Source organism: Protobothrops mucrosquamatus, unplaced genomic scaffold, assembly GCF_001527695.2.
Source record: "Protobothrops mucrosquamatus isolate PMUCROS unplaced genomic scaffold, P.Mucros_1.0 scaffold102, whole genome shotgun sequence".
NCBI lineage: Eukaryota > Metazoa > Chordata > Lepidosauria > Squamata > Viperidae > Protobothrops > Protobothrops mucrosquamatus.
This window is the reverse complement of record NW_015386475.1, coordinates 1-13,944: the sequence shown is the minus strand read 5'-3', so window position 1 is coordinate 13,944 and position 13,944 is coordinate 1. Positions and strand designations below refer to the sequence as shown.

General features: G+C 33.2%; 1 protein-coding gene across 1 annotated transcript; it reads right to left on the bottom strand.

The window, feature by feature from the left end:
* Positions 1-1,036: 1,036 nt before the first annotated feature.
* Positions 1,037-13,020, bottom strand: METAP2 (methionyl aminopeptidase 2; the record flags this gene model as incomplete). Its single annotated transcript, XM_015812626.1, has 10 exons — positions 1,037-4,295; positions 5,834-5,949; positions 6,724-6,827; positions 7,178-7,274; positions 7,366-7,460; positions 7,541-7,722; positions 8,194-8,355; positions 9,654-9,756; positions 11,324-11,389; positions 12,886-13,020. Coding segments are annotated over 10 exons (1,313 nt in total), but the record flags the coding sequence as incomplete, so codon positions are not given.
* Positions 13,021-13,944: the final 924 nt, after the last annotated feature.

Genomic DNA, 13,944 nt, shown 5'->3' with positions numbered 1-13,944 from the left:
CTGAAGTAATGACAGACCCCCCCTTCTGGATTTGAAGTTCTTACAGTGCCATTCCCTCCAACAGTCAACATGACTGCAATTTATGTTGCCAGAAACCCATTTTCTACTGGTTCTGTAAAAAATGCCCATTGTGGACAATGAGTTTGCTTAACAACCATGGTAATTTGCTTAATGATCACCTCAAAACTATATAAAATTGGGTTTATTGCGTGATGACCTGCTTAATGACCACGACTTATATTTTAATTCCAAGGTCAGCTATGATCATAAGTTGAGGAATAACTACTCTGATCTGTGACTTGCCATAGTAAAATCCATGGAAGATAATAACTCCTATAACACCTGGAAACATGGTTGTTTTTGTTTAGTAAGGTTTTACAGTACAGATGTATCAATCAGGTTATCAACATAGCATAGAGTAATTTTCCTAAATGCTGTTTATAGTTTCTATTGGAAAACAAAAATTCAGAATATTGCTCTGTACATATTAATGAATTTTTAGCCTAGGGTGTTCCCCCCTATCTAAATTTAAAGCCCTTTGTGTTCAATTTTCTTTGGAGTGCTTCAATTTCAGTTGCTCCTTTATGTTCATTTATCCAATGCAAAACTGCAGCATAGGCTAGCTTTGGTAATTAAGAGGGTCGTTCTGAGCAAATTGGACGGAAAATTAGGTTATGTCTAGATTGCAATACTGTATGTTGTTCATACTACTGCAACAATGATGCACAAATTAAAATTCTCCAGAACATAAAAAAAAACATCCAAAATTGCCTTTAACTTTTTGTCCTAAATATGAAGTTATCTGAACTACAGTTCTCTCAAATTGTGGAATTCAAAAAATTTTCTCCATGATTTGGAGAAGCCATTCTCATCTTTTGTGAAGTATCCGATGCAAAAATTTCTTAATGGTAAGAAAGGCTGCTAATACCATACATTCGCATACAGGAACATTCACGTGGGAAATAAGCACTCGAGCCTTCTTACCATTTCTTCTGAAAACAGGTTTGCAAAAATGACTTTAGATATAGCTTAGATTACATAGAAATCTATTTTAATTCTTCATAGGAAACTTTTAAGAATCAAGTTAGCACTCTTGAATAATTGATTTCTTGCCACAGAATAGATCCATAGAAAGCCAAACCCAGGAAGTGGTAATACAGAGGGTCTTTGTCCAAGTTACAGTAATAATTACATTGAATCTCATTCTTAGATTAAAATATTGCAATTATGCCTTCCTCTGCATGTTTCATGTTAATGGCTATTGTTTGCAAGGCCAGCCTACTCCAGCAGATACCTTTTTCTTTTCCATGTATTATTTTCTGCATCACGCGAGGTAGCAAAAGATATAATAATTCAGTCTTCAGAACACAATGGTTCAGGTGAAAGACACATGGTAGAGCAAGCACACTAAAGAGCAAGTTATTTGCAGGCAGATAACATTACAAATTCAGAGGGCAAAAGTTCTGTTTTTACCACTTTAAAAGATGCACAAGATTATCTGTAAATAAAATAATGTGAAAGAGGAACAGAACAGAAATAGAAGATATGAAAAAGAAGGATTTAGTAAGAAATTAAAAGGACTGAGGAAAATCTCAATAGGAATAATACAATGAGCTTAAAAGACATTTACAATGCATCGGATTTCACTTCCACCCATGCTGAATTTATATTCTGTGACACAGATTTAATCTTTTAAAAGAAGCCCTAGTGTCTGTCTGTACAATCAGTTCAGGTAGTTCTTTTTAGCCTGTGCTTTAACATTTAGGTTAGCATAAATTCCAAATGTAAAACATTTTTTATTTCTTTTTATACACTTGCCAAGAAAGAGTTTCACCTTTCTAAGCTTAAGTAATACAAGTAGCGACAATAGATATTTTAATTTCAAAGAACTGATTGGTTTCTCTGTTGAAAAAAAAAAAAAAGCTGTGGTGTGAAGGAAAGGCTTCAGCTTTCATAAAAACCTAAAGTCAAAAATAGCATGCTTATTGTTTATACTTTGTTTTTCAAAAAATCTTAAACATAGTGCTGATTGTTCAGCTGTTTCCAGTTCTATTGTCTTTGTAGTAATAATACATATAAATATTAAAACTTCTTCATTTGGACACACAAGGCCAACACTGAACGCTGAGTCCAAATCTTGTAACAGATACTTCATTCTAAATTCCTACTATATTTCTCTTATCCTGGTATCCTCTTGTTTCTATTTTTCTTTCTCCTTTTTCCCTAGGAATTATACTTGATTTCTCATCAGTTCTCCCCAAGATTTGTGAAACTTTTTGCAGTACAATAAGCCGTATCCCAGCAGCCTGCTGATTACAACTTGCTTGCAGTCTTTTACATGTATACTTTTTCTAACACAAATAATAAGAGGCCAATACTTAAAATATTCTTTTAGTGTCTACAAAAACATGGAAAGTTATTAAAACTGAAGTATCCTTTCTGGGTTCTTAAGAATTCAGCATCATGTATTTTTAATTGCAATAACCAAGATTATTGCTTGGCAAAGCTATAATATATTTAGCAGCTTCAAAATGCCCAAATTAAATAGTACTGCAAGTAAGAAATCTCTTAAATAGTTCATACAATACTTTAATAAGCCCTGCAATTACTACACCGTAGCTTCACCAACATATTTAACAATTTTAACCTTTGGATCAACTATTAAATGTTCTATTAATCATATATGCAAACATTATAAGTTGATTTAATATTCCTGGTTTGAAAAGAACAAAAAGCATTATGCTTCAAACTTTTTATATGTTAAGAACAGAATGATTCTGTGTGATTTTGATTCGCTTCAACCATACTGCATAAGAGATGAACTACTTGTATCAAGCCTTTATAAGTAAAAATTTCTAATAAATTAAAAAATATAGAAGCTCACACTGTAGTTAGTATAAATAGCCTGATATAGAACAGGAATATGAACACTAGCTAGTGTTTATCATACAGGAATGGCAGAGAATTCACCGAATAGATCCCACACTTGAAATTTGAGAGGGTTTTAATAAGCAATACAATAAGCAACACTGTACTATTTTAATAAGCAATACAGTGCCAAAAAAATAAAATGACCTTTGAGTTTGATTCCAGGTAACTTCATGGATACACCATTGCAATTCTCTATATTGCACTCCACTGCAGTTTTCTAAAAATACTATAGAGGTATTTACACCGTTTTTTTAAAAAATTCCAAGTCTAAGCCTTGGATTTACCATATGTTGCTTCAGTGCTGCTTAATTTTGCAACCAGGTCAAGCAGCTGCAAAATTCCCTCAAATTCTATGCCAGCCCATCATGATTTCCCATTTATTTCTCTTAAAGCCCTTGTACGGTTAAAGTACAGTTAAAAAAAGTACAGCATTTCACTGCAAGAAAAATGGCCAGTCCTAGCCCACTCTAGCATATCAGAAAGAAAACCCAGTAATTTAATTCAAAGCAAAATAAGGAAGCAAAATAAACATGTACACAATGTAATTGAAAACTAAACCATGCTTTGTATTTGCTTGCTGTGCTTATACTGGAAACTTTTTCTTAACAGCAGGTGGGTTAATGGGAGAGACTTTCCAGTGTGTTACTGCCTTGGATTGTGACACTTTTAAAAACTATTTGAATTTGTGATTTATTGATTTATTAATAAATTCCAGGCAGTTTAAAAGGCAACAGCAAAGACAGCTTAGGTGCAGAAATCATTTGTGATCATTCAAAGCATTCAAGTAAGAATATGGTAATATATAAATATCCGAAAAGCATTTTTTCAGAATTATTTCAAACAATATGTATAACTCATTCCAAACTAAAAATAACACTTTGTAGCATATTTCTCACAAAAGAAAAATATAGAAGTAATCTGAAATATTCTAGAAGCCCCAGTAGCTGGTTTTTTTTCCTTAGTTACATTAGAGAACTTGCCTTTGATTAAATTCTTTTCTTCTGAACATGGAAAGTTATCACATTGAGTTGACTGTTAAAACAGACTGCAAATTTATTCTGTTATAACATGTTCCAACGGAGTACATAAGTGAGGTAATGGCTTTGACATTTCAATAGTCATCTCCTCTGCTGACAACTTCTTTGCACATTGGACGCAATAATATGGTGTGCTCAAACTGTGCTGTGTATGAGCCTTTAATATCACATAGAGGAGGATATGGGTCCACTATACCCAAGTCACATAGATTCTTCAGTGCCATTAGGTATTTACTTTCTCCCAGACGATCTAACCATCTACGGCAAAAGGCAAGAGTACCAAAATTTTCATTGATAACATTCAGCAAGTGTTTTGCTCTTGGAAGCCTAAAAGAAAGAGAATAATAAATGTATAAATTTAAAACAAGCATTAATGAAAATTGAAATAATTATACAGAATCAGATCAGACATTCAACATGATCAGTTACTCTGGGCAGCTTATTAGTACATGGCTTTCAATAACGGATAGAGAGTAATCTATGAAAAAAAAATTAAAGAAATGAGAGCAAAAATAGAATGAATGAAAAAAATGTCCCAGTAGAATAAAAATAAATGTAATGAAAGACATGAAAGATGCTTGGAATAATTAAAACAATTGTTTTACAGAATCATATGGAACTACACAAATGGGAAGTTATGAACAAGGATGCTTGGGGGAATGATAAGAGTGTACAGATAAGAACAATCATATAAGGAATCCTGCAAAAAATTAAGATGAGAAATTATGTAGATGTGGATTGCTTTTAGAGTGACTGGGCAAATTCTTTGTGTGTGAAAACTTGCTTGACAACTGGAAAGAATGCCAATACTGTTCACTTATACAAAGGGAAAGGTAGTAAGAGTGGATGCAAAAACTACAACAAGATTAGCCTGTTAAAACTGCCTGGAAAAGTGTTTTACAGGATTGTGATCAAAGAACATGATAATGAGCAAATCTAGGAAGTGCAGTGCAGCTTTATTTGGTTATTGGCTTTATTTCCTTTCAGGAAAACATCTATTAATCATTGTGAATTTTAATTCTTTAGTGATCAGACACATTCCTTATGATTTGGGATGGGGCCTTTTCAATAACCATCCGATCCTTAATATGCAACCACTGAAATCGATATTGCCCACAACGTGAATAGTCTTTACACTTCATACGTGTTTTTGCCATTGTTTTATTATTACTATGATGACATGTCAGTATGATTCCTTTATGAGCTGAATATTAACTACCCAGAGTCTGTCAGGTCAAACATAATAAAAATGCAAGTAAATAAATAACTGAAGCCATTTGTGGTAACTTGAAGGCACAAAATTAGGATACTAATTTATTTGAAGTGCAGATATTACGCTGATATACCAATTTCTAATTTGTCCAAATCTAATTTTTCCTCTTGCTTTATCCATCAATAGATCCAAACCCCAAAATGGTAACATGCCACATGAACTCACCATTTTCAGAGCTAGAAAGGCCTAAACCATGCCAAAGAAGCTAGGTGTAACTTTGAAATATGACCTCCAAATTCATCTTCAAAGATTGCTTATACCATATTTTTTGCTTATCCCATGAACTTTTCATTTGGCAGAGATGTCTGCTTTTAATATGCCAATAAAGCACTTTTTGGTGATAGCTTGCCTACTTTTTATTACTCATTTGAAAGTGCATTGTTATGTTGTATATTAGTAAAGACGTTCCCATCTGTTCAGAGAAATAAACAAAACTTATATTTTTTGATGTATCACAAGAGAATTATGTTTCATATAAGCACTATGTTCTTACCACCTTTTTCAAGTTTTGAATTTGCCAGTATCTTTTTCCCCTAAATATAAGCATACTTAAAGTTACATTTTCATATAATGCAGTAAAATCAGCACTAACCTTATTGGCACATGTCCAACATCAAAGTTCTTCATATAATGAGAACATTCCATATCATCGTGAACAACCCCCTTTCCTGTGCTACCAAAGGTTTCTATAGCATAAACTTCTCCCTCCTATTAAAAAACAAACATGGGTTTATAGAGTATATAATACCTTCAAAATTATTTATCTGAGCTGGGCTATCCCCTCCAAAATTAATCTAGCCATAATCCTGTTTACACATAACATGCGCCATTTTTTTTTATCAAGAAGAAACTTAATCATTTTATTCCCTATGTCAGGTAGAGTAGCTGAATTAATCAGTAAGTCTTTCTTCATAGTTTGTTTCGCACTGAATCTAAATCTCATTCATTTTAAATATACAGCTGTAAGATTTTGATTCTAAGCAATTCTAATTTAGCATTATGTCTATACCAGGACCATTACCTATTCTTCAAAAAGCTATTATTTAACTACAGTAGAATTTCTAAAAATTGTACATATTATCTGCAAAACAGTACATGTGCAAAATACACTTTAGATTCAAAATATTTACTTCCTGCAAATTAGCAGTTTTCAAAGTGAATGCATATTTTTGTTCTAACATTTTACAAAGTTCCTACTGGAGCAATCCATTCAGCGGTGAAAGATTCTTTCTTGTCAAGACCATAGGGACCCTTTTTATTCAATGTTTACATGCAGCTACCAGTGAAGACTATCCATCAGCAAAATGGCAAGTATCATTACACTGTACTAATATGGTGTTGTATATTTATTAGATTTTTAACCCACCTCATGACATCTTAAAACTGTTAATTTTGATGAGCAAAACAGTGGAAGTTAAAAGCATTGAAATCAATGGGACCTCCAAGTAAGCATGAGTAGGATCAGATTGTATCTATACTTACTTCCATTCTTGTTGCTTCTCCTCCTTTCACAATGGGAACAGTTTTGCCTGCGTGTATCCTATATGGCCCAATAGAGTGTCCATTCAGATTCCGAATAGGTTTCACTACATAAAATGTAAAATACTAAGATAAATATATGTAATTAAGAGGACGGTGTAAAATATCACAGGAAATGTGAGATTTAATGGACTTTGCCCATTTTCATAAGCTTTAGGTTTATAAATGCATGAATCTTATTTTAATTTTGGCTGATTTACATATATTTAACAACTGGACAAATTACACTTTCTGAAATAAACAATTTTAAAAACTCAGTATTCAGAATTTAGAAGACTATATTGATGTTTTAAAAATCAACTTCAAAATATTTTTTATTGTAGAAATAATATGTAGATAAGCCAACTCTTCAGTTTTCATCAGGATAACCATATATATTAGCTGGAAAATAAATCACCTTGATAGGTTTTGCCGTCAATTTCAACTTCATAAGATTCCATGACTTCCTGGATAGCCTCACCAACATCACAAAGGCGAACATCTATCCCAGCACACTATTCATATACAAAAGAAAATGAAAATTATTTTTATCTTCAGTTTTACAGTGTGGATAAGGACAGAACTGTACTATTTCTCAGAGTATACCTTTATTCCAGTATTAGTTGCATCTTTTACAGCTTGTAAGAGCCTGTCATATTTTGGATTGAATGTGACAGTAAAAGCACAGTCAATGATACGACCTGAAATCAGATACAAAGGAGATAAAGTAATTTGCCTTCAACTAAATGAAATGATTATATTTTAAGAAAGAGGAACTCACCATTAATATGTGTTCCAAAATCTATCTTGCAGATGTCATCATACTGCAATACAGTTGGATCTCCAGCATTGGGGGTATAGTGGGCTGCACAATTATTCAGAGAACACCCCGTGGGAAATGCAAGCCCAGCATTTAAGCCATTTTCTCGTATCAATTTCCGTGAACAATCTTCTAGTTTTTCACTGAAAAGCAAACATCTACATTACATAAAAGGGTTTGTTTCCATATATTTACTTAGCTGTATAGAAGCCATGTTTCAGTTGTTTCTAGTAGTCCATTATTTCTAGGCATACCATTGACATTATACAGTACTGTGTAAAGACTAATATTTTCTGTTTCAGAAGTATAAATGCTATGCAAACTTTGATGTGGTATGCAAACCTATAGATATTTCATAGTATTTTAAATAGTTTTGCATAATACTGGGAAACTACTGATAACCCTATAACTCTAGATGTAATTATTCAAAATAAATGAACAACAGTTTTCATTGCTTTATAGAATCATTATGCCAAACTTCTGCATTCATCAAGGCTTGTACACCAAAAATAATTAAAAGTTAAACCCACAAAAAATGTCAGCTACCATGCCATCTACTTTTAAATTAAAATGTTACATTATTTTAAAAAAATGTTACTATATATTATTATTACCAAATTTCAATCATTGTCATTCCAGGCTTGATCCAGCTCATAACATATTTCCTCACTTGTCTATGGGCTTCAGCAGCCTCTCTGAAATCATTCCAGATCTCTTCACTTGCTTGATCTAGTGCTCTCTTTTCATCACTTGTAGTCCTCCAAGCAGCAGTTCTCCTTTAATATTGAAAAGTCAGATATTTGTCACCATAAAGTGAAATACAAACCAAGTATCAGATGAATTTCAATTTGGGGTGGGAGGGTGCAGAGGGTGATAGCGGAATTCACTAATATGTAACATTTCAAAATACTAATTTTCATCCAACTCAAAACTGACATTGACACTTTTTGCCATATGACTACAAAAAATGCCAAAAGGTTCTTTAAGCTGTCAAGTAATTAGTTATCTCTTTAAACATGAAAATACTGTATTTACATTATTACTAGGTTCACAGAACATGCTGAATCATGGTTTATTGACTACATCATGACTAGCCTACAATCAATAGGCCAAGCTATTTATTTATAGTTCATGGACTCATAAACAAGCTATGTATTATCGAACAAACTATGTGTTGCATAGTATGTGAACCCTGTTTAACTATACAAGAAAAAATCTTGGAATCAAATCTTGGAAGTTTTACATGTATAAATGAAGAATTTGAAGAATTCTATGAAGTCTACCTACTCTGACTCTGATAATGTAATAATCAGCTACATAGCTCTGACAAATTATCTGCTGAGATAAAAATAAGAGATTTGGGGTTCCAGTACACATTATTCCTAATTATCAGCCATACCCTGCAATGACCATATTCCATTTTCTCATATTTGGAAGGCAAATAATATATTTATATTCTGCCTTTATTATTTTTATAAATAACTTAAGGCTGCGAACGTATCTAATTTTCAGCAACTAATTTTAAAATATGATGCTGGTTATCATCCACAAAGCCTTTCATAGCATAGGATCTGTTAACTTGAGAGACCACTTGTCTTTGATTGGTTCCATTGTCAGTTAGATTGGGAGAATAGGTATATTCCTGCTCTCATCAATTAAGCAGTATCATCTTTTTGGATCTAGGATCGGTGACTATCCTCTAGAATGAATCTCTTCAGACATTTGGATGGTTCCCAGTCTGATGATGCTCAGGACACTATTAAAGACCTGGCCCTTTTCTCAATCTTTGGGGAGGTGTAAAACCTAAGGCCCTGTGGATAGGTTTTCTTTGGTTATACATTTTCTGAGGCCAATAGTGATATATACATACATACATGCTGCTGCCATTATTGGAAACACTTTGCTATACCACAAATCATACAAATGCATGCTAAACCTATTCCTTGCCCAGATATATTATAAAGTGCAAAATAAAATATCTGAAGTATCGATGAATTTTTAAAAGTAATATCTTATCAATTAAATTATCACTGCCTTGAACCCTACACTGAAAAAGACAAATCAAGATACATACCCATCTTGCGTTGCTGGATACTCGCATTCCTCGCCTTTTGGAAATATCCCACTGGGAAACAAGTCACATATTGGAATAGATGGTGGATCTGTTTGCAGTTTTGCTGTTGGCAGAAAGAGACTTTGAGTCTGTCTTAGAATAAAAAAAATCATTGTCAACAAATATTTTTTTAAAATAATCCTTGCTTATTGTCTGAGTTTTAGTCAAAAACACAATACATATTAAATAAACAATTTTCAGAATGCTCAGAATTCCCCCCCAAAAGTTTTTCTTGGCCAATTTTAGATAAACTGCTGGTCTTATGGATACCATGTGAGTTTAAAACAATATTAACATATTTCACATGCCTCTAGGATAGAATCGACACTGCTCATAAAGCATTAAGAGTATCTTTTGTTAAAAATAAAATAGTGTATGTCTGTGTATTCATGTATGTACACACAGAGGCACTACAGTACCTTAGGTTTTAATCCATTTAGTCTTACATTTGTATCTCACAGAAAAAAAACTGGCTTATCTTTGTAAAGATCGTTGGAGAACCCTTTTCCACAACACACTTGCATGCTGCATAATGCTATATAGGTAGAACTCACTCAATAACAGTAATTTGGACAAGAAACTCCATCACTAAGTGAATGTCTATGGAGATTCTCAGTCATCCAGGTCATGGTTGTCCCATAGGTGCTTTTTCAAAAGGCAACTGGACTTTGTTTTGCTTGAAGATGTTTCACTTCTTATCCAAGAAGTTTCTTCCGTTCTAACTGAATGGTGTAGAATAGAAAGATTTTTGCAAGGAATATAAATCCTTCCATCTTCCACCATTTAGTCAGAACTGAAGAAGCTTCTTGGATGAGAAGCAAAATGTCTTCAAGCAAAACAAAGAAAGTCCAGTTACCTTTTGAAAAAACACCTTTGGGACAACACAAAGTGAAGTCATTAAGTGTGACATCACATGACCACACTGATTTATGACGGTAGTTGCAGCAGTTCTAATTGCGGTTCTTAGGCGAATCCCACACAGTTGAAGCACTGAATAGTCACATGATCAGCATTTGTAACTTCCCCTTGGCTTCTGATTGGAAATCATGTGATGGTGGGACCATGCAACCATAACGGTGAACTGGTGGCCAAGCACACGAATTGTAATCAAGTGACCACAGGATGCTGCAACAATTACAACTACTAGAAACAATTGTAAATCCCCTCTTTCAGTACCCTCATAACTTTAAATGGTTACTGAATGAGGACTACCTGTAGTCATTTTCTATCTATACATAAATTAACTCATTTTATAAATATTTTAAAGCATCTATTAGATCCTTTGCCTCACTGATAATCTTTTACTGCTAAAATTTTAAAGAAACAATTTATTGATAGATTGATAGTATGTTTAATTTCAGAATCCAAATTTGTGCAAGCATCCATAGAAGATGAAATCAAAATATTAAATTGTCTTCATACTACAGTTTAATTAAGATGGAAGATCAACTTTTTTTCACCAATCAACAAGGGCAAATCCAATATTTAAGAATGTTGCTCAAGAGCTTGCCAATGCTATAAGGCAGCCAACTAAGCAATGAACCATTGCTTTTATTCAGAATAAAGTAGTATTTCATGAACATTTCATGGAAGACAAATAGAATAATGATCAATATTTAACGAACACCTACGTCCTTTCTTTTTCTTCTTTTTCTTCTTTTTCTTTCCTGCTGCATTGTCACCATCTCCTTCACCATCTACACAAAACAAATAGATATTAAATATTGAAAATGTCCTAAGAATATAATATTTTGCCATTAGTCTATTATTGCAGTGGAAAAATAGAAACAATAATGAATTGGCCAATAAGTACAGTCAAAACTATTTATCATGGTAAATGCTTTACAATGAGTGATATATCAATCACATCTTCACAGTATTTTCTTCCAAGAAGATTAATTTGATGATAAAGCCATGGCAATGTTTTATCACAAATACTGCTGATACGGTGCACTAGATCACACACAATCATAGTTTATTTTATTTATATCCTAGCTTTCTTTGAACTCAAAAAAAGGCACACCGAGTTCCCAATTCCCATTTTTCCCATAAGAACAAGGATTTGTAAATTTTGATTAATTTTGCCCATTTTAACCTTTTTGTTTCCTTCCTAGATCTTTTATCATCTCTTTGAAAGGTGTGTAAAGGTTTATGCTCATGTGTCTACCCATGGCTGATTTGGCTAAATGCCAAGCTTCCAGAAATTCCCTAGCATTTTTAGATTTGGCTTAGTCTAAGATTAGACATAGACATCATCATCTCCAGCAGCCCATGCTCCAATAAGCAGGGATCAACACCAGAAAAACAATCAAACAGAAAACAATGTTCTAAACAAGGAACTACCAAGCAGGAAACCACATTCTGAACAAAATTGGCAGGGAAAGATACTGCACATATAAACAGATAGCAAATCCCAGCCAATCGCACTGATTATGTTACCTAGTTTATTTACTTATTTATTCATTGCATTGCTATACTACCCATCTCTCCTAAATGACTCTGGGCAGCTAGTTAAATAATGAAATATGTGCAAACAGTTCAGGCAGCACAAAGAACTTCATAAAATAACATTAACTATGTGTATACAAGCTTACTGTCGATACCACTGTTTTGAATCAATGAAACTGTTTAAACTTACATGTCATCCACTTTTTCAGATAGCGTTTACATTGTACTTTAAACTAGTTAACATATTAATTGTTGTGCACCACCCAGAGTCATTGGCAGCATGTAAGTTTAATATATTATTGATATGCTCCATGTATCTGGCTGAAAACAAATGCAATATGTACATTAGACTTTTTTCTAATTATCCGGTATAATATTATATATATTACGTACCTAGCCTTTTAATCAAAGAGCAGATAGCACAATTCATATATGCCCTAAGCCATAACATGGCTTGTTTGCTTTTGGTATTCTTCTATCAACCTACAAGGTTTGTAAATCAGAGTTAGTGTGACACATGGACCTATTTATTTTTGGCATTTCTAACCTACTGCAATCCAAAGATCTTTGGCAACTTATTATTTATTCAGTAAACATATTTAAATATCCCATGGCTAAATACTATGTGAGCCAAACCATTTTTACAATAATCTATATACATTTCAACATGAATTTCAATTCTCCATTCTCATTCTTTCTTATTTTAGAAATACTTCTAGCACAAAGTCACATAAATGATATTTACCTTCATCATCATCATCTTTTTCCTTTTCTTCCAGTGTTTGTTTATCTAGTTGGTTTGCTACTTCATCAAGTGTTGCTTCTAACTCTCTTTCAGTCTCTTGTTGTCCTACTTGAAAAATAAAGAGATAAATTAACACTAATGTCAAATTCCCAGATATCAGTGATCTTACCTCTTTTTCTCAGGTCTATAATTCTTCACAATAAATAAAAAAATATATACATTTTAGAAAGTTAAGCTATACATTCAAATCTATTCACTCTTAAGTTAAACTCTTCTACTGAAAGTGTTTAAACTTATTTACACTTTCTACCTCCACAATCAGGTTATGTTCCTATATCTTATTTTTCTAAACTATGACAATCAGTTTGGTGCCATTTTGCAATAGTTAATTTCTTTGATCCCTACTGCTCAACCTATTTAGACTTTCTCTCATCTATAAGGTCATCAGTTACCTCTTTAAAAATATCATATTAAATAATGTACTGTGGGCTTTGCTAGGGGTTTTATATGGGGTATTTTAGAGCAGGCTTTTTATTCAATATTTATTGTGATTTTTATTATTGCCTGTTCACCGCCCTGAGTCCCGTAAGGGAGATAGGGCGGTATATAAATTTAAATAATAAATAAATAAATAAATAAACTGTTAACTTACAATACAATTTCTCCTCATCTCTGTAAAGGCTGTGCTTAGTTTTTTATTACCTTTAAATACATCTCTCCTTGCAGTTCACAAACCCTGTTTCTTTACAGAGCAGCAGAAAGATGCCATTAAGACAAGATTTCTTATGCAAGAAATCCTCCTTTAATACCACGCACTAAATTTAACTTTCACGTATTATGGTATTCCACCCTTAATAACGACATGACTTCTCTTCCTCGCCACCACTTTCTGAAAACATTTTCTAAATTCTCTAGCAGCAGCGGGTAGGGGACCGGGGAATAACGAACAAGGGAGATCGTCCGGTTATCATCCAAGCGCCTTTCCATGGGAACCAAAAGGGCTGGTTCCTGGCCAGCCATACGCACTGTTGCTCCGCTCGAATGCAAACTTAACAATGG